The 27,740-nt window shown below is 43.4% G+C and overlaps 2 protein-coding genes across 2 annotated transcripts in view; both read left to right on the top strand.

Annotated features, from left to right (window-relative positions):
• The window catches only part of LOC309558636 (uncharacterized protein), a 526,969-nt gene that overhangs the window by 202,103 nt on the left and 297,126 nt on the right, over window positions 1-27,740 (top strand). The gene's annotated exons all lie outside the window — the stretch shown is intronic.
• The window catches only part of LOC309558803 (cytochrome P450 2K1-like), a 112,723-nt gene that overhangs the window by 5,527 nt on the left and 79,456 nt on the right, over window positions 1-27,740 (top strand). The window contains exons 2-3 of the mRNA XM_082261864.1: window positions 7,020-7,182; window positions 8,963-9,112. Coding sequence (XP_082117990.1) covers window positions 7,020-7,182; window positions 8,963-9,112 — 313 coding nt within the window. The remainder of the gene's footprint in view (window positions 1-7,019; window positions 7,183-8,962; window positions 9,113-27,740) is intronic.

The following is a 27,740-nucleotide window of genomic DNA, read 5'->3' as shown; positions in this document are numbered from 1 at the left end:
GGGTGGACGTGGTCTGTCCTCAGGCAGGGCACTATTTCCTGTATTTATTGATGTGCTATCCAGCCACAGAATGCAGAGAAGGTGGTGGACTGGATTACTAAACCATCCTCATCCCCCATATCCTCTGTCACCCAAGCAGAGACTAGTGCGCTGTCACCGCAACTGCCAGAGTGGCTTATTCTGCCTCCTTGTCCACAGCTACTCCTGCCATAGCCCCAGCATCATGCATGAAGGAGTCTGCTGAGTTATTTGAACACAGCGTCAGCCACTTGCTCCTTGACATTGCACAGGCATCACTTGACTCATCAACAGTACCTCTGTAGGATTATGGTTTGAATCCTATACCAAAAGCCCAATTTTTCCGCACATGTTGCTTCTATCCTAAGTCTGCAAAACAGACACCAGAATGTATTCAAATATTCTCTAATCTTGTTCCAAGCATCCTAAATTGTGGCCTTATCATGCAGACAAAGGGGACATGTACCTAGTGTTGTTTCTGTTCCTTTTGAGCGGTATTGATGGTGAAACGCTTGCCTGGGAGATTTCACATCATTGGTGTAGTGCCATCTCCGAAGGAGCTGCTTGGTGATTTTTGGATTCAGTGCTCTTGCGTCTCAACTCCAAAAATTACCTCCGCCCCTCTGGCACACCTGGTTAGATAAAATCACTGAAAATACTTTTAAGGACATAAGTAGTAGGGAAGAAAAAAGATTTGTCACCTTCTCACTTCCTTTTGGGCCACAAACACCAATAAGAGGGAAACCCAAAAAAAAGATTAAATAGGTACAGTAAACAAAGTTCTGTAGCGTTACAGGTCCTGGGTGAAGAATACTAATGTCTTCTGCTAGCAACCGGTAGGGCCCCTTTTTTAGAAGTAGGTTTAAACAAGCTCAAGTGAAGCAGTAATCATCTAGAATGTTCCGTTAGGTAGTGATTTGCAAAGACAAAACAGCTAAAGGTGGCAGCTCCAAACAAGCATCCTCTGACACTAGAAAGGGGAATTGGTGTCTGTACTGTGCTAAAAAGGATTTTGGGTTTACACCCGCTCAGCAACCTCCTGTCAGGCAATCAGGAAGACTAGCAAAGCTCGCAAGGTGATTGGTCAGTAGGCAACCCGATACCCGGATGGACATTTCGATCCCTGAAGTGGTGTGGGTTGTCTCCACTGGGCTGGGTGGTGCTGGAGCAGGGTCCCTGGGCTGAACTGTGGTGAGTCCCTTGGTGGCCTGGTTTCCTGGTGTCCCTCAGCCTGTCCTCTCCCTTCACTCTCCTGGCAGCATTCTCTCTGTAGTTTCAGGAGAAGTGTGACCCCAAGGTAACACTCCTCCTCGTAACCCCAAGGTCACACTCTCTAGTTCTTCTCCCTCTCCTCTCCTTCCCACTTCCAGCCCCGGGCATCCTGGGGGCTGAAGTTTTCCATCTCTGAGTTCCCCTGGAGTCACCAGTCTTTGAGACTACATGTCCTATGATCCTCCATTCTGCCTCCCCTTAATTGTCCCTCCCTCTGTCCAATGGGGAGGGGAATGAAGCAGGCGGCTTGCTATGACAAGTGCCACTCCCCTGTACAGCGGCACGAGCTGCAGAGAGGGAGGGGTAGGAATAGACCACAGATGTGTCTGTGTCTCTCCCTTGTATTCGGCTCCCCTCCCCTGCTGCTGACAGGAGGAAGGAGGGGGGGGGCGCTCTACCTGTAGCTGACAGTGGTGGCTTGATCCTGGGGGATTGTGATGAAGGGGAGGCATAGCCTCTCACCCTCTAAACCGCTTCTGATTTACCAGCGGAAAGAGCAAGTGGGAGGGGGAATCTATGGCACCCGCTACACACTCCCCCACCAAAGAAACTTTGGTCCCCAATGGAGGGACAGAGTCCATCAACATATAATCCACAACCTGTTACATGCTTTCAAATGTACATCAGGAGGCAAAAGCAGGTTAGTACATGTAGGAAAACAAACAACTAGCATGTACATAGGAATCTAGCAGAGGAACCTTCCACCATTTGTCATAAGAGGAAAGGTTGTTCTGCCCACAAGCCACCGATTTCGGGATGTCCCACCTAGATGTGCCAGGGGGTGAGTTGGAGTCTTTCCACTAAATCTGTAGTGGGAAGGGTCGGCATGTTGAGAGTTCTTTTGAGAGGTGAGGATAGTTTCTTCAAAACTTTCCCCTAAAGTATTGTAAGTCAGCATTTTTGGTGAGTGAATTATTCGCTTTCCTCTCTGCTCTTTGGGCTCAGGGGTTTCAGGTATAGTAACCACTTCCTCTAATGCTACCGAAGGTGGGGGAGCTTCTGTGTCCTCTACAGACAGGGAACTCAGAAGATCTCCTTGGCTTGCCAAGGGTTGGCTCTGTGAATGAACTCTTGAGCCTCAGGCCTGAGGGTTCCCATATCTGCTTCTCTGGAAGGAAGAGGGGTGGCAGTCTCTGACAGTGTAGACTGCCACAGCCAGTTCATGCCCATCTCTTCATTCTCACTATCTTCTGCATCTATGTTTGGTGGCAAGGATTGGGACCTGGTTACTGGAAGTGATCCCTTAGAGGTAGTTTCGGTAGGCTGTGAATTTGGTTAATGACATACAAACTGCTTCTGATAGAGGTAGCAGATGATGCTGGTGCCAGGTCTTTAGTGGGCCTGTGCTTTCTTCTGGACGAATCTGATATACTGGTTATCCTGGCAACTGCTTACAGATTATTTGTGTCTGTGACTTCCAGTGATCAGCTAGTTTGTGTTCTCCAGGGACGCCCACGTTTCTCAGTAACACTCCTCAGGCTGCATATCATGTACTCTCACCATCAGGATGAAGTTTTGCTTGTTTCGCTGCCCCCGGGTGTCGGAAGCAGCCTGGGCTTTCTCATATGCTGTTTACAAGCTCTTCCTCAGGCGGTACCCATACCCTCTATGTGACTCCATTGAGGTATGATCTAAAGATGTGCCGAATGCTTGGGTAACTGGCAGTCGAGCTTTCCTTCTGAACATCAGCCTGTACAATGAACAGCCTGTGGCATCGTTTTCAGTGCTATTATAGGCGTGTACAGTAGCTGCAATATTCCTGCTCCATTGTTGCTTCTTTTTAGCCACAAGAGTCTCAAGCATATCTAAGAAGATGCGATTAAAGTGTTCTGGCTGAGAATCCACTTGATCTCATGGTAGGGAGTTGTTTTTTATTTCCAAATGCCCAAAAGGTCTAAGAGTCTTTTCATGAGTCTACTCTCAAAGTCTCTCCCCGGATCAGAGTGAATGCATTGAGGTAGGCCGTAGTAGACAAAGAATTTTGGCCACCGTAGATGCTTACTGGTCTTCAGTTGGGAATGCCTTGGCATACCGGTTGATATGGTCAGTCACCATCAGAACATTTCCCTGTCCACTTGAGTCAGGCTGCAGACACAGAAAGTCAACACACACCAACTCCAGTGGTTCTTGACTTTGAATATGGCCCATTGAGGCAGCTCTGTGGGGTAAAGTCTTCCTCTTTATACACCATATGCAGGAGTGACAGTATCCCTCAACTTCAGCCCACATGCAGAGCCAATAGAAATGTTCTCACACTAGGTTGAATGTCCTCTTAGGCCCTAGGTGGCCATGATTTTCCTGTAAGGCAGTCTGCCCCTCTGGCACACATGATTAGATAAAATAACTGCAAACACTTTTAAGGACACAAGTAGAAATCGTTATCCTGGCTGTGGATTGTCACCAGAAACAGACAGACACACCCGGTAGTGATAAACAAGTTGAATATATTATCACGGTTTAAAATATTTGGAAACTTACAGCACTGTTAAACCTTACTGCAGAGTATCAATACAATAGAAATGACAACCGTCAATATTTAGCAACTGTAAATATAGGATAAACAGTAATTTATATGCCCCTAACATGGGAGCTGGGAGGGGGGGGAGAGAAGGTTTGTCAACTTCCCAGCTCCTTCTGGGCCACAAACATCATTGAGAGGCAAACACAAAAAAAAAGATTAAACAGGTACAGTAAACAAAGTTCTGTAGCATTACAGGTCCTGGGTGAAGAATACTAATGTCTTCTGCTCGCAACTGATGGGGCCCTTGTTTTAGGAGTAGGTTTAAACAAGCTCAAGCAAAGCAGTAATCATATGGGATGTTCAATTAGGTAGCGATTTGCAATGACAAACTGGCTAAAGGTGGCAGGTCCAAACAAGCATCCTCTGACACTAGAAAGGGGAATTGGTGTCTGCATTAGTGTCTGTACTGTGCTAAGAAGGATGTTGGGTTTACACCCTCTCACCAATCCTGTGTTCGATGACAATGAAAATCCCAAATGGTGGTTCGGGCTCCTGGCGATGTGGTAAGACATCGGATCACCTCCTGTCGGCCGATCAGGAAGACTGGTGGCGAAGTTCGCAAGGTGACCGATTAGCGGACGACCTGATACCTGGATGGGTATTGCGATCCCTAAGGCAGTGTAGGTCTTCTCCACTGGGCTGGGTGGGGCTGGAGCAGGGTCCCTGGGCTGAATGGTGGTGGACCGCATTATGGCCTGGTTTCCTGATGTCCCTCAGCCTGTCCTCTCCCTTCACTCTCCTGGTAGCACTCTCTCTGTAGTTCCAGGAGAAGCAAGGCTCTCTCTCTCTTTTGTCTCCTCTCTCCCTCTATCACTCTTGCTCCTTGTAACCCCCAGGTCATACTCTCCAGTCCTTCTCCCTCTCCTCTCCTTCCCACTTTCAGACCTGGGCATCCTGGGGGCTGCGGTTTTTCCCTCACCGAGTTCTCTTGAAGCCACCAGTCTTCAGGACTACATGCCCCATAATTCTCCAGTCTGCCTCCCCTTGATTGGCCCTCCCCTCTGTCCTAAAGAGAGGGGAACAGAGCGGGTGACTCGCTGTGACAAATACTGCTCTCCTGTACAGTGGCGCGAGAAGCAGAGAGGGAGGGGGGGAGTAATAGCCTGCAGCTGCGTTATTATTAATTTGTGATCCCTTTACTTGAATACTGCATAAATTGGATACGTTTTTAAATGTATATATCGTATAATAGTAAAATATTGATATATAGATATCACAATATTGGGATACTTGAAGCATTTATCCACTTCTTTTCACACATTTTTGAGGTTGTAAATGTCGTGCAGAACTTTATAAGATACTTGTTTATGGTTTTATATGGGAATACAGTCTAGTGATTTTCAGCAACAGCTCGTGAATCTAGAGGAACACGTTTACTCAATTTGGTTTTGAGGAGTTTTTACACATTGGGGGTTGCGCAGAGTTTTTTTTTTTCATTCACTTATATATATATATATTTTTATAAATACCTTGTGTCTTCTTGCTGTGCTCAGTCTTGCCATGGTGTGTGACTTGTGAATTGAAACAATCTTTCACAACCTCACCTTAGTTTGGCTGTTCCTCACCTAGTTTTTGGTCTTCTACACAGCTGTTTCTGATGCAGTTAATGACTGTGTTTTACCCTACCTTTGAAATTGATGATCATTAACACCTGCTTGGTATAATTGGTTAATCATACACCTGTCTCTAATCTTACAAAATCCCTGACTTTGTTCAAGTGTAAGAATTGATGCTGGTTTAACGGTAGTCACACCAAATGCTGATTTGAATTAGATGTTTCTTCTGTTTGCTCACTTTGTATTTATTAAAATGATAAATTGCAAAAAAATTAAAACAAATATTTAAATTATTTATATTTGAAAGCATTCTTAGGCCTCATGTACACTACAGCTGCTAAACTGAAGTTTAGGAGTAGTTGAGCGTTTTTTTTTTTTTTTTTTTTTTCAGTTATCCTATATGTACATGTTTGCTCAGTAGTTTATAGTAGTTTAGAGGCAGTTGAGCTTACAGGAATTTTTTTGAAAGCAGAAAAATTGCATTCAGGACTGTAGTTTACCGGCACTACAAACGCCAAATGCTTGTAATCTCTCACAGAATGGCTGAAATAGTTAATAATGTACTTGTTTTTTATGCATTGTGGGCATTTGGGAGGATCTCCTGAGGTTATCATTAAAAACACTTATAACCTCAAATGCTCATACTGTAACTGCTCCAAAACTCACATAAACATGGTATGTAAAAGCTGTAAAATTGACATTTTTCACCATAGGTTTCCAGCTGTCAAGTTTCCAGCATTCAGAAAAGGTTATCAGCTGACCTGTGTACATGAGTCCTTACTTTACAGCATTTCTTCACACCTGCCTAAAATCTTTGCACAGTACTGTAAATAAGTTAATGAGAATCAATATGCTTCATGGGTGGTTGCATGCTCCACCTGGAAGCTTTGCCAACCTATGCAGAAATCAGACCCTAAAAAGTACTCCTTTTTCATCAAAGCTCACCATGCCTACTCCTTCTTGAACTGCATCATCTTCACATAGACACAGGGCACCAGACTTGGCAAGAAGTAACTTTATTTAAATGATAAAAAATGATATATTTGTTTGAAGGAAAGCTTTGCTCTCCTACAGTTAGTTTACTACAAACAAGTTAAAAGGCTTTAGAGATATTTTTCCTGAAAAAATACGCTCAAAGTCCTCTTTAAAAAGACAATGGACTTCTGTGTAGTAACATTTGGCTAAATGGCTCATCCATTGGGTGTTTTAGTCAATCACAAGACATCATTGTAACTCTTGGGATTAATGCTGAAACCACCTGGATCGCCTGAAACCCAATGGAGCCCTTGAGTCCATGTGACATTTTAAAACTGCACTGGGACAAATAGCTTCTGCCTCATTTAAAATGGCACCCAGGATTCAGGTAGGTAAATGGCTACTAGGTGAGGGACTCATTTCAAATGTGTTATTTAAACATGATTTCATTTAGAATTCTTTGCTTGTTTTGGAGACAGTTCGTTTCCTACTTTTCCTAGCAACACTCACTCAAAGATAAATCTTTTATACTAACTGAATTCAAAATGACAGGTTAGGCACAATATGTTTGTGGGAAAAAAATCCAGTTTTTCTGGCAGATTATTTTTTAATAGTTGGGACAAGAGTTAAGGTATATATGCAATTTATATCAAACTGAAATTGCTAATGCATTGCAGCTCTATGAGAAGTATGGAGAAATTTTCACTATGTATTTTGGACCCAAGAAAATTGTGGTGATTGCCGGATACAGGGCTGTGAAGGATGCCCTGGTCAACCAAGCTGATGATTTTGGAGAAAGAGCAGATGTCCCACTCTTCAAACTAGTCAGTAAAGAAAAAGGTAAGCTTAGAGTTAACATTTTCTGTATGCCTTATCTTTTTTTCCAAAGACATAGATCTTTTCTACAGTTCATTTTGAATATTTTGATACTTGCATAGACTTATGTTAAACGAAATTGCAAGCCGCAATGAAATCGGATGTGCAAATCGCACTGATCTGAGGCTTTGAAATGGCGTGGTGGCTTGTGAATTGGGGCTAATCCAGCAATATTTAGAACATGTATGGGCCACAATTATGTCTCAAGCCACAAATTTGTGAGGTGGTTTTTGCACAATTTAGAATCCAGATCAGTTCTTATATTGTCCACAATTTTAAAAAGCTTTAAGTGGACAAGCTTTGAACATGAATTATCATAAAGCTGTCCTCACTGCTGTCTAGGCTCTCACTTCATTCTTCTGCTACTCAGCCAACTGGATTTCCCCATTCAGTGTCGAATAAGGTTTGCTGGTTATTTACTGTGCTTTGTGAAGTTTACGTTAAAAAAAATAAAACATAAAAAAATAAGCTTAATGGCCATTACTTACAGTGAAATGTGTCCCTTGCGCTGCTCTGTCCATGTTTTGTATAAATTGTCTCCAATCGTATACTGTACATATACGGCGGCAAAGCAGCTCCCCTGTGCAGAATCACATACCTATACATGATTCTGCATTTCCAGGTCTGGGACGCGCACACGCGCTGCTGGTGACTTGCTTCCGCTGTGATCTAACACAGCGGGAGCCAATCAGCGGGACCAGCGGACGTGATGTCCGCCGGGACCGACTGATAGTTCGGGAGACAGGCAGAATGCCAGTCTGCCTATGTAAAAAAGACAGATCACCGTTCTGTGACAAGGGAAGGCTGTTATCCTGTCTGTCTGTCTGTCTGTGTCTGATCTAAGCAGGATCACGGATCTCTGCCTTCCCACAATACAAGCATCCCCCACACAGTTAGTAAGCACTCCCTAGGATCACATTTAACCCTTTGATCGCCCCTGATGTTAACCCTTGTCATTAGTACAGTGACAGTGCATATTTTTAACACTGATCACTGTAATAATGTCACTGGTCTTCAAAATATGTCACGGGTAGTGTCACATTTGTCCACCACAATGTCGCAGTTCCGCTATAAGTCGCAGATCACCACCATTACTAGTAAAAAAATAAAAATTCCATCAATCTATCCCATAGTTTGTAGACGCTATAACGTTTGCACAAACCAATCAAATCAATATATGCTTATTTTGATTTTTTTAACCAAAAAACCTGGCAGAATAACATATTGGCCTAAATTTATATAAAAAAAAATTTCTTATTCTAAAAATTTTTTATTGGATGTGTTCTATATCAGAAAGAAAGACATTTTTTTTTTTTTTTTTCAAAAAAAGCCAAAAGAAAGCTCTGTTTGTGGGGAAAAAATGTTTTATTTGGGTACAGCATCGCTCGACCGTGCAATTGTCAGTTAAAGTAACGCAGTGCTATATTTCAAAAAATGGCCTGGTCATGAAGGAGTGTTAACCTTTCCGGAGGGCAAGTGTTAATAGTACTTAGGTAGCTGTTGCAGTCACTCATCAGAAGTGCTTGACTATGTCTAGCCTTTCCACCCAGCTCCCCCATTCACAGAAGCTGTAACCACAGCTGCTATAAATGAAACAGGATTTATGAATGGAGGGGGCAGACCTTTAAATCATCTGCTCGTCCTCCATTCATAGATCATGTTTTATTCAAAGACTTAGGCTTTAAAAAAAGGAAACCGTGTTTGATAATAACTGCTTGCTTACATATTATTATGTGTATTTCAGGCATAGTGTTTAGTAATGGAGAACTTTGGAAAGCCATTAGGAGGTTCACACTCTCAACTCTTCGAGACTTTGGAATGGGAAAGAAAACAATAGAAGCCAGGATACAAGATGAATTAATTCCTCTTATAGAAAGATTCAAGTCACACAATGGTAATACATTGTATTAAATGAAAAGCGTTCAAAATGTATGCCTATTACATAAGGGGATGGCAATTCTTAAATGGGCTATATGCAGCCATAGCCAAAATGATTGGTACCCCTCAATTTCTGTCAGATAATGCACCACTTAACCCAGAAAATTGTTGCAATTACAAATGTTTAGGCATTCTCATGTTTATTTCTTTTGTTTGTATTGGTATGACACAAAAAAGTGGAGAAATAAAAACCCAAATACGACATAACAAAAATGGCAGTTAACCTCTTGCCAAAGTAAATGTACTGCTGGCGGGCAGCAGCCCCAGGTATTAAGATGTAGTTGTACATCCCGGTGTTGTTCCTGGTTTAGAGGCATGCTTGAGTGCACCCCCTGCTGACCGGATTTTTCATTGGACCACAGTATGGGTTAGTCAGCAGGTCACAGCTAATCATTTTGACTGTATACCTGCTGACTGGCTGTGGCCAATCACAGAACAGAGATCTTTTTGTTGGTAAACACAACACACAGATCTGGCAAAATTCCTCCATGCTGTCAGTTACCATTGAGAACAAAAAAACAAGCAGGAACCCAGCCAGACCATCTGTGAGTAAAAGCAGCACACATACACTTGAATACACTTGGTAGGCACACAGTTAAACTCTTGATTTCCTTCCTGATAACACCTGTCACCAAGCCAGTGTCAGTGTACAGTATTAACACTGATCACTGTATTAGTGTCACTAGCGACGCCAGTGTCAGTTAGTATCCCTCCCAGCCAGCGTCAGTTAGCTCCAGATTGACCGCCACACTAACAAACTAGAAGTCGCTGATCACTGCCAATATCTTGATCACGATCAAAACTATACTAGTGTCCCCCAAAACACAGTTTGGTTTTTATCAAAGACATGTAGCAGAATACATGATGGTCTGAATTTATGAAGAAATGTGATATTATTGGATAGGTTTTGTAACAGAGGGTAGAAAATATTGTTTTTTTTTTTCCACAATTTTCTGTCTTGTAATAAAAAACAAAAAACTTAGTGGTGATCAAATACCACCCAAAGATAGCTCTTTCTGTATGAAAAAAAAATATAAATTGAATTTGCGTACAATATTGCATAACAACAAACTTTCAACTTTCAACACAAACACTACACTATGCGCTGATCTTCCATGGCTCATTTATGCTGGTATCAAAAATCCATTCAGTGCCTAAGGGGTTAATTACATTTGGTCAACGCAGATCTCTGAAAATTCCTCCGGGCTGGGGGGGCAGGAACACATCTAAACTGGCAACAAAAAAAAGAGTCTCTACTTTTATAGTAGGTGGTCCCTGGCTTGCCTATTCTAGGTTGTGTCTCCTTTAAAGGGGTTGTAAAGTCACTTTAAGGTGTGCGTAGGAGGTGGCTTTTGGGTCTTTATATAAAGCCTAGTATGGCTTAAGGTGCGTTGTATTTGATAAAGGTTAAACAAACCTCCAAAACATGTTATCCTAGCAAACACATCTAGTGTCTTCCCCCTCATGCCAAGATTTTCTTTCCCGTCTAAGTGTGACGCCAGCCCCGTCGGGCACATGCGCATTGGGTCCCGCATGCTGTGTAGTGTGTCGGCGGGAGCAGTCGTCTTACACCATAATACATTTAAGTATTCAAATTTATTATAAAATCATTACCTCAATTTCCTTTCTCCACCCACCCTTCTACCCATGCCCCCCCCCCCCCCCAAAACAATGTTTGCCACACACTTTTTTTTTTCTCTCCCATTATTATCCTAATCCAGTTCTCTTCTCCTCCTACCCCTTCTATTCTCCTTCTATTTCAGCATATTTCCTTGTTTCCTGATGGTCTCTATGGCAGCCTTCGTGTGGGTTAGCCCTGCCTCCTCTCCAATGGTATAGGAACCCCCTCCCATAAATTTCAGCTTGTAGGTACAGCCAGTGTTCCTTTCTTGTCCTCCTCCAAGAACCCTAACGGATTACTTCTATTAAGAATGGCTGGCTTTCCTCAGCATTTGAGCAGCGGTATCTGTGTGCCCAGGGCCCAGCCATGGGTGGGTGAGTGTCACTTTAAAAATCCCCCTAGCTCTGTGCGGTGCTCCATTCAGCCGGCGACATCCTGGAAGGGTCTGAAGATGGGCGCTATACTCTCCATGGCAGTATGTTCGTTTTATGTGTACCTTTCTCTTTCATTTCTTCTTCCCTGGTGCTAGTGGTCCAATGGCTGCTCGAACGCTCACTGCGTTCCAGCTACCTCCTTCCTGCTTCTCCTCTGCTCAGTCCGGCGGGCGCCTGCTCAGTAGAGGGAAGATGCATGGTTCCCGGCTCACGCATGCGCAGGTCACCGTGATTGGGATCGAGGCCTGGTCCGCGCATGTGCAGTTGAGATCGCGGCCAGGTCACCACTGATGTCATCCTGGAGTGAAATTTAAACAGCTGTCAGCCCCAGTACTATTGGGAAGTACTGTGGGCATAGCGACAGCTTCCTCTGCCTTGACTGATCCAGGTATGTGTGGACTGGTTTGCCAGGTTCTGTATGATGATGGTGGCCATGTGGAGGAGGGGGGGAATGGGGGGGTCGCTAGACGGCTCACTGTGCTGTTTGTTCCTGACTACTTGTGATCTCCCTTGTCAGTTGTGGTTTTGCCTGAAGCATGGATCCTGTGTCACCGCCCTCCCGTGGCCAGCCCTAACAGGTGGGTGCTGGTAAATTCAGGGGGGGCGAGAAGGAGGGGGACTCTGGCTCATGATTCATGGCTAAATCCTGTGTCTCCCTGGATTTCTCTTTCTCCCCAGCTCTTTCAGGTCTGGTGCTCATCAAGAAAGAGACGCTGTCAGGCCACGAAGAGACTCAACTTCCAGGTCCAAACGATGTGAGTCTCCGACAGGGAGCAGGCTTCAGAGGAGACACTCAAGTTCCTCCTGCAGACACTGCACACATTGCCACAGTAGCCATATGGCCCAGAGAGCCTGTTGGGGCTGTGGGGCGCATGTCCGGGAGGACAAGTCCCTTTGTGAGCCTTGTTTTGCTTGTGCAGCCAGCGAGAGGGAGACTGAAAACCAGAGGTTGGAGTCCCTGGTGAAGCGGGTAGTTCAACAGTCCCTGAAGGAATGGGGCACTAGTCCTGCACATGGTCCTGCCGCAACCAGTTTTCCCGCTGAGGCCCCTGAAGACCAAGGCCCCTTTCAGCCGAGCTTTGCTTCCGGAAGATCTTCAGAAAGTGACTCGGAAAAGGATGGTGTAGTTGGGGGCTTTGATTTTGCCCTTGTTTCACCACTTATCAGGGCGATCAAAGAAGCCCTAAAATGGGAAGATCCTGTGACACCGCAGACGAAACAGCGGAAATTTTTCAGACATTTGGGGAAGAGCGTCTGAACTTCCCATTCCTTACGGAGTTAAAGGATGTCATAACAGACGAATGGAGTAAAGGGGACAGCAAATCCTCTCTTTCTTCTAAATTGGCAAAACTTTATCCTTTTAAGTCGGGGGATGTCAGTCATTTTGAGTCAGATCCTCTGGTTGATGCCACAGTCACCAGACTGGCGAAGCATGTTACTCTGCCACTGGATGATGCAGTCTCCTTCAAAGATCCCCTAGATAGGAAGATGGATCTAGATCTGAAGCAAATTTATATTACGGCTGGTGTGGCCTGCAAACCTGTGTTGGCTCTGGCAGCCATGTCCAAAGCCATGGAAGCCTGGGTTTCCGATGTGGAGATTAAACTGGGGAATATCTCAGATGAAGCGGTCGAAAGCTCTCCCATTCAAGAGCTTAAGCTAGCTTCAATTTTTCTTGGAGAAGCTTCTATTGATGTCCTTCGTCTCCTATCCAGGGCAATGCTATCCTCTGTTACAGCTAAATGGGCCCTATGGTTGCGCCCCTGGCTGGCTGATCAAGCTTCCAAACAAGCCTGGTGCAAAATCCCCTTCAAAGGCTCTTCCCTTTTTGGGAACAAATTGGATAGCGCCATAACACGTGCTACTGGAGGAAAATCAGGCTTTCTTCTTCAGGATAGGTGCCTTTTTGGTCAAAAGAAGTCACAGCCAAGAAAACAATATTCAGAGCGCTCAAGAGATGCCCGCTTCTACAGACCCGGTCGAGACTTTAGGAGGAATTGGAAAGGAGGTCAGTCTTCTTCCCGTAGAACTGCAAGAAACTCAGCTCCTTCTGGGCAGAAAGCCTCAAAGTCTTTTTGAGATTGGGCCCATTCAGACATGACAGGTGGGGGCATTCCTACTCCACTTTCGGCATGTCTGGGCGGCCTCAATCTCGGACTTCTGGACCATCAAGACAGTGTCCACAGGTCACATGTGGACTTTTTCTCAGCAGATCCCGTTCCCAGGTTTATCCCCACCCGCTTGCCTTGTCAGGACGGGAAAAGAGAAGTTTTGCTCGATTATTTAAACACTTTGGTGTCCCAAGGCGCAGTAGTTCCGGTGCCCGATCGAGAAAGGTTTCAGGGCGTATATTCACCCCTCTTTCTGGTACAGAAGAAGAATGGATCCTGGAGGCCCGTCATAGACCTCACCTATATAAACAAGTTCATAAAGAAGGAGAGGTTCAAGATGGAGACTTTATCTACCATCCAGAAGGCGGTACTCCCAGGCGACTGGCTAGCCTCAATAGATCTCAAAGACGCATACTTCCTTGTGCCTGTGGCAGTGAACTTCCATGGGTATCTTAGCTTCGCGATTGAGCATCGGCACTTCCAATTCACCTGCCTCCCTTTTCGGTCTGTCCATGTCTCCAAGGGTGTTCTCTAAGATCCTCCTGGCTGTAGTAGCTCTAATCAGGACAAGAGGAGTACGTCTACATCACTACCTCGACGACCTTCTTCTACTGTCTCAAGACAGAGACTGACTATCGACCCCCAGTGATCAGGTCATTGCAACTCTCACGGAATTCATCTGGTTGTTGAATCTGCAGAAAAGCAACCTAGAACCTACTCAACACCTAGTCTATCTAGGGCAGGGGTACTCAAATGTAAACTTGAAAGGTCCACTTACCAATTTTCCATTCAGTCCGAGGTCCGGAAAAGTGACCGTCAAATTCCAAATACAGAACGCCAACAACAAAAAAAGGCATTCCCCAAAACTTTTGAACTATACACAAAAAAATGACCTAACAAATACACAACCAATATGTGAAATATGACACTGTTTGATCCATAGATGGGAGAGACTGCAAACAGAATTTTGTGTCTTTTAGCCTGATTTATCATTTCAGCCATTGTGCCGGCAATGATGGTAAACAAATTTATATGTGCATGTAAAATAAATCTATAACTTTCACTATACAGAACTACAGAAATGTTTTTATAAAGATTAATGTATTTCACCTGCATATCCACTGAAAATATACAGCAAAAAATTGTTTGTACTACTGTAAACCATAAAAATGAAGTCTCACTGTATTTTTAAAGAATTATTTTCATTATATTATATGAAAATTATTCTTTAAAAATGCAGTAAGACCTAATTTTTATGGTTTACAGTAGTACAAACAATTTTTTGCTGTATATTTTCAGTGGATATGCAGGTGAAATACATTGATCTTTTTAAAAACATTTCTGTAGTTCTGTATAGTTAAAATTATAGATTTATTTTACATGCAAGCATTCCCGCACTTACTTGTCTTCCCAGTTGCTGTAGAGAAGAGACACCTCCTTCCTCTTAGGTGGCATGATCGGTGGTCGGTCGGGGATGCAGGGATGGTCGGGATGTGAGTTTGGAGTGACCCTCTTTGATGTGGTAGGTCCCGGTCTGTCTGCGTGGCAAGGAGCTGAGCACTCAGACGTCCATGCACCTCACCGCCGAGCAGATGTCTCTTCACTGCCTGCCGCCGAAGCTCGGCTTCCCTCAGCTCAGTGTTCACAGACTACAACTCTCGGAATGCAGCATGGCGGGGGTGCTTAGGCGTGAGGAGGAATAAGTTCCTCCTCTGCTGTGAATGCTGGGCGGCGGGCAGGGCGGCGGGCGTGTGACGTCATTGGTTGCTAGACACTGGGCGGCCGGTGATCGAGCAACCAGTGATAAAAGGAATAGGCAGCAGCTTCAGCACAGACAGACCACCGCGGTCCAAAGCTAAGTGCGTCTGTGTCTGGACGCGGCCCGGAGTCCGCCTATTGAGGACTCGGGATCTAGGGGCTCAATTCGACACCATCCGAGGTACAATTTCCTTACCTCTGGAGAAAATCCTGGTAGTACGAGAGAGGATTCTTCCAGCCCTCTCCTCTTCCTTCCTGAGGGCCTCTCAGTGCCTCAAGATCATCGGCATATGGTCTCAACAACTCCTATGGTCAAGTGGGTGTTATGGCGAATGCGGCCTTTTCAAAGAGGCTTTCTTCTTCAGTGGAATCCAGAGGAGCACAAGCAGCATATCTATATTTCCCACAACATAAGAAACAGCCTTCTATGGTGGCTACAGCGCAAGAACCTGCTCAACTGCCATTCTTTCGTTCCCGTCTCCTGGACCATCATTACAACGGACGCCAGCAACTCTGGTTGGGGAGCCCATTGCATGGCAGAAGTGGCTAAAGGGAAGTGGTCTCCACAAACCCAAACCCCTGTCTCCAATATCCTGGAGCTCTGTGCGGCCTTCCTGGCTCTTCAAGCTTTCCTCCATCTTGTAGAAGGGAAATCCGTACTTATCAGAATGGACAACACCACGGCGGTGGCTTATGTGAAGAGACAGGGCGGAACCCGGAGTCTTCCCCTTCTGCAAGAATTAGACCCAATCATGACATGGGCACAGGCCCATCGGACCAACATCTCGGCAGTCTACATTCCTGGGTCACAGAATGGGTCCAGGCAGACTTTCTCTCCAGAGTCCAGTTGAATCACAACAAGTGGTCTCTCCACACAGACGCATTCAAATGGATTCTGTCACTAGGGGTTTCACCTGAAGTAGACCTGTTCGCATCTCCACAAGTTGGAGAAGTACTTCACATGCAGCAGGTGTCACGAAGCCTGCAGGACAGATGCTCTGACCGACAAATGGGAATTCAGCAGGGCATATGCCTTTCCTCCGATTCCCATCATTCTCACGTTTTTGCAAAGACTCCAAGCAGAAGAGGTGGAGATCTTCATGGTGGCTCCATACTGGCCATACAGGCCATGGTTTCCACTTCTCCTGCAGCTCAGCTATCGGAGCCCGATTCCCCTTCCCCTTAGACTGGACCTTCTCTCGCAGGGAATGACACTACACCTCTGCCGTGCTCTGCTCCGGCTGACGGTCTGGTTCTTGAGAGGGAGAGGTTGGAATCCCTTGGGTGCCCCCCGGGGGTCATCCCCACCTTGATGAATTCTAGAAGGCCAAGCACAAATAAGGTTTACTGCAGAGTCTGGACCAGATTCTTGGAATTCACATACCTGGAGGGAAATTCATCCTCAGAGTTCGGAGTACAGGAAGTACTGAAATTCCTTCAAGCAGGTCTAGATAAGGCTCTCTCAGTAGGCACTCTCAGGGTCCAAATATCGGCCTTGTCCATTTTCTCTGGTGTTCCTTGGGTCAAACATCCACTTGTCCAACAATTTTTCAAAGGAGCGGTTAGACTCAGGCCACAGAGGAAACCAAGATTTCCGAAATGGGACCTTCCTCTCGTTCTTAACGTTTTGTCAAGAGCTGGTCCAGTAAATTTCATCTCTATCAAGGATCTTACCATTAAAACAGTCTTCTTGGTGGCGATCACTTCAGCCAAAAGGGTCTCTGAGATCGGTTCCCTTGGCTACAAAGAACCATTCCTTTTGTTCTTCCCGGATTGAGTAGTTCTCATTCCAATGCTCAATTCCAATCCGAAAGGGACATCAATTTTCCATGAAAACCAAGAGATTGTTCTTCCTACCTTACGGTCCTCTGATGATTCTGAACCTCATCCCCTGGATGTGGGCAAAACCTTAAGAGACTACCTTCAGGCAACAGCTCCTTTTAGGCAGTCGGACAACCTTTTCATCCTCTTTTCAGGCAGGAACAGAGGGAAGCGGGCATCGTCAAGGTCCATCGCAGCCTGGAACGTGGCAGCTATACAACAGGCTTACAGTGCAGAGGGTTTGGCTCCTCCAGAGGCGGTGACAGCCCACTCAACTAGAAGAATCTCGACGTCCTGGGCGGCTTCACATCACATGGCTCCAGAAGTAGTCTGTAGAGCAGCTTCCTGGTCCTCTGTCAATACCTTTATGACACATTACTGTGTGTAGCCAGCCTCCTTGTCCACAGTTAATTTTGGCCTGACTGTCTTGTCTGCTAATAATTTGAATACAAATTTTCTTTGTTTAAAGCATTCCCACCCGTGTGGCTTGGGCTAGTTATTTCCCACACATAGGCTGCCATGGAGACTGTCAGAAAAACTGAAAATTCCTATCAGATACTTACCGTAATTTTCCTTTCCTGATGGTCTCCATGGCAGCCGGAGTTCCCACCCTCTGGTCTTGGATTCCGCTAAGATATGGAACACTGTCTGTACCTAAAAGCTGAAATTTATGGGAGGGGGGTCTGGAAAGGAAAAGGAAAATTACGGTAAGTATCTGATAGGAATTTCCCGTTTTTTTAAACCTTACCCATTTTTCCCAGGTGGAATCGAATATCTCTATCTGACCCTTTTTACAACTGCTCAGGTATTCCATTTCGTAAATATACTCAATTCTTTTAAACCACTCTTTTATCGTTGGGCTTTCTGGCTCATGCCATTTTCTCAGTATTGCGCCCTTTGCCGCGTTTATCAAGTATGGCACTACAGTTTTCTGTACTGACCTATTGAGTTGCTTGTCTTATGAAATAAGCATGCCCATGGATCATCGACAATCTCTGTGTCTGTGATCTCTTTTATATATTGCCACACTCTCTGCCAGTACTCCATAATTTTTGGGCACACCCACCATATATGCCCCATTGTGCCCCTCAGTTCGCACCCTCTCCAGCATAATGGGGATTTTTCTGGTTGACATGTATGCACTCTGACGGGGGCTATGTACCATCTAGCCAAACTCTTGTAATTTATCCCTATCGTATTTATATCTACCGCTACTTCAAGAACAGCTCTCAATATTTTACCTAATTGATATTCCTCTAACCGTGTACCCACATCTTTCCCCACTTTTTAATGTATGATGGTATTCTTGGCTCTGCTATCGCAGTAAGTATTTTATATAACTGGGACATGCAGTGTTTAAGGTTAGACTGCGAATTACACAGTCATTCAAATGGAAAAAGTTCCTTTTCGGTCCTAATAGGCTGAGGTAAAGCTGTTACGAAATGTCTTAGCTGTAAATACCGCCATTCATTCAAAATTATTAAATCCCTTTTGTGTTTCAAATCTTAATATGATAGTAGCTTTCCCTTTTCTATTATATCTTTTAATTGTGCATTTTTATCTACTATCCATTCACCAAATTGTGTCTCATTAAAAAAAATTTGTCCCCGTGAGTGAAATTAATGGGGAATTATAATCCCATTTTAGTTGTCTATACTCCCAAATACTAAACACATTTATAGTCAAATCGTGAGAATTTACATCCATTTTTCTATATTTATGTGGACCCCAAATATTGTCTCTTGACCGTGTTTTACACATTGTATTTTGTATTGTATTTTCAATTTTAACCTATGCTTTATCACTGTTTATTGTTTATTTTTGTCTACTCTGCCATTCATGCTAATACAGTGGCATTATAATACCTTTTAAAATCCGGTGCCACTACCCCCCCCCCCCCCCCCCCTTGTACTTTATTTTAAGTTTGTATTGAGAGCTGTATTCTTGGTTTCTTGTTCTGCCATATTACCTTTGTTATCATTACATTTAATGTTTTGAAGTACATCTGTGGGATTGCTATTAGTAGCATCTGAAATTTATATAGGATTTTCAGTAATATCATCATTTTTACCGAATTAATTCATCCCAACCATGAGAGTAGTTTCATTGTTTTAAACCTGTATGATCCATACTACTGTTTATCTTTCTAATAATGTTTGGATATGCAACTTCTTGCCAAATTATGTTTTTAATGTTTGTATTTGTATATTGAATAAAATTGTTTCCTTTTTTTATAATTGTTTTTTGTTATACTCTCTTACTAATCTCACAGACCATATCACAGCCCTTGAAAATCCCACACTTTTAGTGAGGTGGAAATCTGGTATCCCTCCAGCCTTTTGGTTTGGTCGAATGCCAAGACTACCCCTGACTAATTTTATTTACTTTTTGTCTATGACCCAGGGATGTGGCAATGATTGGTTTATTAATGGGAGCCAACATTTTCCATTTCACTTCTACAGTGGCTTCATTGTTATTTTTTTAATCTTCTTTAATTTCCTTCAGTAATGGTATATCATTTGCTTGGTATAAATTATTTGAGGGTGATGTTAGTATTATCCCAGGATATTTTAAACCTTTTTTCCCCCAGCTACAGTATCTCACAGAAGTGAGTACACCTCTCACATTTTTGTAAATATTTTATTATATCTTTTATGTGACAACACTGAAGAAATGACACTTTGCTACAATGTAAAGTAGTGAGGGTACAGGTTGTATAACAGTTTAAATGTGCTGTCCCCTAAAAAAACTCAACACACAGCCATTAATGTCTAAACCCCTGGCAACAAGTAAAAATGTCCTATTTGGGACCAATTAGCCATTTTCCCTCCCCGGTGTCATGTGACTCGTTAGTGTTACAAGGTCACAGGTGTGAATGGGAAGCAGGTGTGTTAAATTTGGTGTCTTCGCTCTCACTCTCTCATTCTGGTAACTGGAAGTTCAACATGGCACCTCATGGCAAAGAACTTTCTGAGGATCTGAAAAAAAAGAATTGTTGCTCTGACATAAAGATAGCCTAGGATATAAGAAGACTGCCAAGCCCCTTAAACTGAGCTGCAGCATGGTGGCCATGACCATACAGCGGTTTAACAGGACAGGTTCCACTCAGAACAGACCTCGCCATGGTCGCCCAAAGAAGTCGAGTGCACATGCTCAGCGTCAAATCCAGAGGTTGTCTTTGGGAAATAGAAATATAAGTGCTGCCAGCATAACTGCAGAGGTTGAAGGGATGGGGGGTCAGCCTGCCAGTGCTCAGACCATACACCGCACACTGCATCAAATTGGTCTGCATGACTGTCGTCCCAGAAGGAAGCCTCTTCTTAAGATGATGCACAAGAAAGCCCGTAAACAATTTGCTGAAGACAAGCAGACTATGGACATGGATTACTGGAACCATGTCCTTTGGTATGATGAGACCAAGATAAACTTATTTGGTTCAGATGGTGTTAAGCGTGTGTGGCGGCAACTAGGTGTGGAGTATAAAGGCAAGTGTGTCTTGCCTACAGTCAAGCATGGTGGTGGGAGTATCATGGTCTGGGGCTGCATGAGCGCTGCCGGTACTGGGGAGCTACAGTTCATTGAGTGACCATGAATGCTAACATATACTGTGACTTACTGAAGAAGAGCATGATCCCCTCCCTTCAGAGACTGGGCCGCAGGGCAGTATTCCAACAAAACAACCCCAAACATACCTCCAAGACGACCACTGCCTTGCTAAAGAAGCTGAGGTTAAAGGTGATGGACTATGAATCCTGTCTGATCTACATGTATCCATTTCAGCATTTAAACTTTTAGTCTACTGGCCAATATTCTTGCGTATAGTTTTGTGTCTACATTTACTAGTGCTATAGGCCTGTAGCTAGAACACACAGTTGCATCCTTACCCTCATTAGGTATTACTGTAATATGGGCTTGTAATGACTCTTTCCTCAGCCTTTTCCCTTCACCCAACCCATTTATATAGAAACAACATTTGGGGATTAGTTGTTCTTTAAAGACTTTATAATAGCGAACTGTGAACCCACCTGGACCTGGGCTCTTCCCCGTTGCTGTATTTTTTTTATCACTAGTTAAATTTCTTCTTTTGTTTTTGGATCTTCTAGTATTTGCAACTTTTCTGCTAGTACTTTAGGTATATTTGCCTCTCTAATATATTCTTGTATTTTTTTGTCCTTATTATCTTTTTTTCCTGGGAGCCTTTTAATCTTACCGAGTATAAGGACCTAAAATAGTTTTGAAAAACTTCTGCAATTTTTGTGGATTTTTATTTTTCATTTTCCCTATAGAATTAATTGATTTCCTATTTTTTAAAGCTTTTGCAAGATATTTTCCGGGTTTATTTCCCCATTTATAGCTACTGTATCTTTAACACTTCTTTTAAATACTTTTCTTATTTCTTGTTTGATTAACTCTTTTAATTTCTCAATTTTTAGAACCAAGGCCTGTTTTTCTACCTCTGATGTTTTTTGTGTGTTTGTTCTAACTCCTGTATTTCTGTAATTAATGTTCGCATGTTGGTTGCCCTTTCCCTTTTCTTTTTAGCTCCTATAGAGATCAGAAGACCCCTTATGTAAGCCTTATATGCCTCCCAAATTGTGACCACCAATGTTTCATTATGCATAAAGTATTGTTGTATTTCTTCCTTTATTTTGTTTTCAACCTCTTTTTCTTGTATCAGTTCTTCATTTAAGTTCCAATTACTTATCCTATTCTGAGTTTCCAATGGCTTTATCTTCATTATAACTGGTGCATGGTCTGATATAGATATTAGTTCTATAGATGTTTTAATTACTAGGTCCAACAATCTATGATCTACCATAATGTAGTCCAGTCCAGAGTACGTCCCATCATGCACTGGCGAATAGAATGTATAATATTTATCGCCTGGGTGTTGTACCTCCATGCGTCTACCAACTGTGCTTGAAAAAATATTTTCTTCACTTTTCTAAGTTGATAACTGTCCTTCCCCAGTGCATGGGACGTACTATCAATTTATGGGTTCATGCAAAAATTAAAGTCTCCCGCCAGTATCACTATACCTTTTTTAAAGCCCATTAACTTCTCTACCACTTTCTTTAAATAATCTGTCAGATTTTTATTTAGATAGTATATGTTTGCCAGGGTGCACTGCCTCTCCTGTATCTTTCCCCGTAGGAACAAATATCGCCTCTCCGGGTCCACTACTCTCTCTTCCAGGGAAAATTTTACCTCTTTTTCAATTCCTTTTGCTACTCCTATGGCTCGTTTAGTTGTGGTGTCTCCATAGCACCAAGTCGGATGGGCTTTTGAATACAGTCTAGCAATTTTATCGTGTGTTATATGTGTTTCTTGTAAAAAAAAAAACAATATTTGCGGAGTATTGTTTAATTTCCTTAAGGACCTTGTTTTTTTTTTTACTGGGGTATTTAATCCTCATACATAATATGTAAGAATATTTATTGACATCATATTCTCTCTCCTTCTCTTCTCTCCTCCCCTGCATCTTTTTGTCTGCTTTCTTTTCCATTTGAGCCCCTGGACTCGGGTCCTTCCAAATCTTAGGGTATAGGTAATTTGAATTGAGAGAGAGAGAGAAAAATATTACTAATAGAGAGGCTCTTGTGATTGTGGCAAAACATATCCCCCCTCTTTTTTCTTTGACCATTCAGGTATTTTTATCATTGGAAATTTAAATTTCTTGCAGAAATCTTGTATTTCCTCTTGGAGTCTCAGTTTTACTACACATCTGTTCTTCCGGCCCACTAGACATGCTGGGAATTCCCAGTTTTATTAAATATTATATTAACGCATTTGATTCAAGAGTGGTTTCAGAGTCCTTCTTCTGTCCAGTGTTCTACGGGAAAGATCTGCAAAAATCTGTAGATTTGCTTCTTCATATTTTAATGGTGCTACTCTTCTCAATTTTCCCCATATTTGTGCTTTTTCTTCATAATTGTAAAATCTTACTATTATGTCTCTTGGGATATTCTCTGCTAAATTTAGGGGTCTCCCGACCCTATGGACTCTTTCTATTTTTAAGATTCCAGTTGATGACCTGCCTAAGAGTGGGTTAAATATTTTCCTCGTTATTTCTACTAGATCCTCTTCTTGTGCCGTCTCTGGTAAACCTCTAGTTTGCAGGTTTTCTTTTTTCCTGGTCTTCTATTTTGTACTCCATATTCCTTTGTTTAGTTTTTAAGCTATTTATCTCTTCTTTTAATTCCTTCATCTCCTGAACCTGAGTGATTAGTCTCTTTTCTGTGTCCTCTACTCTTGTCAATAGCTAATTTAACCACTTGCCTACTGTGCACTTAAACCCCCTTCCCATCCAGACCAATTTTTAGCTTTCAGCGCTCTCACACTTTGAATGACAATTGCGCAGTCATGCTACACTGTACCCATATGACATTTTTATCATTTCTTTCACACAAATAGAGCTTTCTTTTGGTGGTATTTATTCACCTCTGGGGTTTTTATTTTTTACAAAAAAAAAGAAAAAAGACAGAAAATTTTGAAAAAAAAAAAAGTTTTTCTTATTTTCTGCGAGTAAATTTTGAAAATAAATACATTTTCTCCTTCACTGATGTGCGCTGATGAGGCGGCACTGATGGGCACTGATAGGCTGCACTGATGGGCACTGATCAGGTGGCACTTATGGGCACTGATGAGGTGGCACTTATGGGCACTGATGAGGAGGTACTAATATGCCACACTGATGAGCACTGATAGGCGGCACTGATAGGCGGCACTGATAGGTGGCACTGATGAGCACTGATAGGCGGCACTGATGAGCACTGATAGGCGGCACTGCTGGGCACTGAGAGGTGGCACTGCTGGGCACTGAGAGGTGGCACTGAGAGGTGGCACTGCTGGGCACTGAGAGGCGGCACTGACGGGTGGCACTGATGGGCACTGATAGGCGGCACTGATGGGCACTGGCGCATGGCACTGATGGACACTGACGGGTGGCACTGATGAGCACTGATGGGCGGCACTGATGAGCACTGATGGGCAGCACCATCAGTGCCCACACTCAGTGCCCATAGTGCTGCCAGTCAGTGCTCATCAGTGCCTAGATGAGCAGGCACTGATGGGCACTGACTGGCAGCACTATGGGCACTGATTGTGGGCACTGATGGCGGGCACTGTGGGCACTGATGGTGGGCACTTTGTGTGTTTCATTTACCTTGTGTAATCAGGGCACTGGTGATCAGTGCCCTGATTACATTCTTCTGTGTCCCCGGCGGCTGAGCAGCTCTCCTCCTTCCTCACACTGCAGTCTCTGTGTGAGGAAGGAGCGCTGGCGATGAGAGATGATCTCATATGTTAAATCACGTGGTAAATGGCCGCTGTGATTGGCCATTTACCACGATCTGTGACTGGCTGTGTCCAAGGGACATGGCCAACACAGATTTTCCCTGATGCGCGCTCGCAGGGAGCCTGTGTCTGGGAGGCCGTTTAAAGACGACCTCCCGAAAATGTGGGTCCGCGCTGCAGCCGTCTTTCGGCTATAGCGCGGACCGGAAGTAGTTAAATCGCTGTGTAGCACAACCATATCTGTCTTCAAAGATAGTTCTAATTTAGCAAGCATGTTCGCCATTTCGGATTTTGTGGGCAAGTAGGCTTCAAAATTGCTTTCCATATCTAAATCTATTTTTGATTTATTGGGAGTGTTTTTCTCTACTTGGGTCTGTTCTTGTGCAATCTTGTTGCATCCTGTTGTTTGTTTCCCTCGAGCCCCCAGCTGACTTTCCGGTACCAATCTTTCCACATTCCCATCCTGTGTCATATATTTCTTTATAGTCCCTGGGCTGGAGCTGATTCTAGATGATTTTGCTGTTCCTCCCCTTCTTCCAGATTTATCCCTCATCTTGTACCCTTCTCTACTATCACTCCTCTTCCACCGATATGCCGCTGGTGACCCCAGCTAGTACACTAGTTGTTCCACTTGCACTTCTTCTTTGTCTCTTTAAAGGGGGTCTGTGCCTTTCTCCACTATTTTTGTTATTTATACTGTGTATACTGTGTCAGATAAGGATGTAGATAGTAAGACAATTCCACAATTCAACAATTCCACAGTTCAGATTTTCAAAAAAAAAGAGAAGAACAGAAGAAAAAAAACCCCGGAAAGTTCAAGAATGAGGGGTAACTCACCACTTTCAATCAGCTGGGGGTAGAATGTCTTATCTTTTTGTTTTCCTTCCCACTCTCCTTTCTCCTGCCTTAGCCATTTGACCTTTAATACTCTCTTATGTCCATGTGCCATCTAACATTATTTTCTTTCCTTTTACTTTTTCTCTTCTTCATTTTGTTTTTATTTTAAACACTTCTTCTTTCCTTCTTTTGTAGTTTTTAGAGCTTTCCTGGGCTGCCTTAAAGCTCGCTGGATCTTTTCCACTGCTGCCACTTCCTCTACAGCTTCTCAGGTCCTCGGGTTGCCGGGGACTGCTGGGTTCCTCCGAGCCCCTCTAAAGTGCAGCTGAACCACTCCAAGTACCTCAAAACTCCTCAGAGCGCGGTCAAACCTCACCAAGTGCTGCCAAATGCCACTGAGTGCAGATATACCACCTTGAGCCCACTCGGCTCTTGCTCCTGCTTCGGTCCGTGGCTCTGTCACCTCTGCGTGTCACCTCCAGCCTGTCTTGTGGCTCAGAGCACATTCTGGTTCCGACAGGGTCCAGCCACCGACCAAACCCGTCCCAACTCAAGCTGCGCCTCCAGGCAGTCCAGGATAAAGGACTCTCCACACAAATGGGAAAATGAGGAAGCACCTACATGAATCCCTTAGGGGAGGAGGTAGTGTCCCTGGTGCGCCTAGCCCCAGCTCAGATCAGGCACCATTGCTAGCCACCCCCCCCCATCACTTTAGAGTTAAGCATGAATGATTGCCCTATAATTATTGCTCTCACTCTGTCATTTGCAGCAATATATAAAATTTGTAGCTTAATTGTCTTTTTTGTATGTAAATGTACCCAGCACAAACATTTATGTCCTTTATGTGCATGTACTTGAGAGTGGGAGAATTTCAAAATTTTAGCTTTATTTTTTTATATTGTTTTTACAATTGATTTTTATTATTATCACCTAAGAAACCAATAACACCCTATGTGATTGCATTTTGCTATGACAGGTTCAGTTTACTGAGAAGTAAAGGGGTCTATTAGGCTTAAGCTAATGGAGCACAGATAGTTGTTCTAATAAATATAAAATTAGTGTTGCGCAAGATAAAAATCTATTTAGATGAGTATAAAATGGTGATATGGTTTATAAATAAATATGTGCAGCACTCTTGCTATGGATCCCAGCTTAGTTTGCTTAAATTATTTCCTTATATGAAATCCGTCACTTAGAGGTAAAGTGTTTGTGCTTTATATAATCCTAAAAAAATGTTGCTAAAGATAGTAGTGCTATATATAAAAAAAAAAAAAAATGAAAAAATTGCTGTGTGCTGGGGTACTCAAATGTGTCTCAATGGTTTCATGAAACCTCTATAATAATCCATACACTGTAAAATAATATCATTAATCAAAAAATGACAGTGAATATATTAAATATGCAAGTACAATATCAAAATATATATATATATATATATATATATATATATTGTAAGGGATTAGCTCGGTGGTAGGCGTGGATGACCCCTTTGGGGGTGCGTTTTCACAGAGAGATAGCCGAGCAGAGGTTGAAAACAAGACTGATTTATTCATGCAATTTACTTCACACAATTGCAAGCGTCAAAACAGCCAAAATAAAATAAAAGACAAAATAAATCCTTGCCTCTGTGGGCGGCTACCTTCTCACGCTGGAACCTACCTAAGAAGTCTTCCCAACCTACTGTTGGGCCGACACTGCTGATCCTACAGCAGACACTCAAATGTCCATTTGTTTGCTTTTCACACAGCACAAACATTGTCCATTGAACATGTCCCTTGGTTTTCTTTCACACAGAAACACTTCGTCTTCTCACCTTTGAGACGTCTTCACTCGTTTTTTTACCCTCCTGAGCGCACACCGCTTCAGGAGGTCTTCCCCATGCTCACTCAGCTTTCAGGGGGCACACAGGACTGTCCTCTACCCACATGGCGTCAGGATGCAGCCGTTTGTCTGCCTTCCTCTCCCAGCCCACACGGCGACAGGAGGCAGCAATCAATAGGACTTTCTCTGAACAAATTATAGAGCCTTAACTCCCTCATTCTGAACAGGTGAAGGCCTTTCAACTTCCTGCTGGCTAGTTCTGTAGCCAACACCCTATAGTATCAGTGAACTTTCTAAATCAGGTGGAAATGTATCTCCTTCCTGTGACTACATTCCCAGATTTACCTGACTTCCTGTCACATACCCCCCCCTCTTGTTTCAACCCTAGGGTTGGGACACAGATTTCCAGGCACGCATGTGTCAAGCACTGCTGACTCACTGATAAGCCTCCTATTATCCTCAAGCTTCCGGATGAAACTGTTTTGTCATCTTCATTGACGGATTTCTCATAAATGCCACACAGTTTGTCTCTCATCTCATATACACATTCTTCAACTGCATTTTTGGCATCATTTTTCTCCTTCTCGTTTCTGTCATCTTCATTGACAGCTTTCTCATAAATGTCAGACAGCTTGTCCCTCATAACCGTCTGTCCAATCCACCATGGAGGACCGTGATCCATAGGCAACTCAATTGGGCTAGTCTTAATGTCTTCAACATTCTTAAGACGCCTCTCTCTGCAATCCATAAATGTTTTCCACAAAACTTTGAGAACCTTTGCTTCACTAAGCTTTGTTCCAAGTAGGGACTCTTGACATCCCTCTGTGACTTGAGTTGCCTCTCCATACAGCTGTACACAATCATTGACTTTTTGTTGTAAAAGGG

This window comes from Pelophylax lessonae, assembly GCF_965119305.1.
Source record: "Pelophylax lessonae genome assembly, chromosome: 6".
Classification (NCBI taxonomy): domain Eukaryota; kingdom Metazoa; phylum Chordata; class Amphibia; order Anura; family Ranidae; genus Pelophylax; species Pelophylax lessonae.
This window is presented reverse-complemented; position numbering and strand designations above follow the sequence as displayed.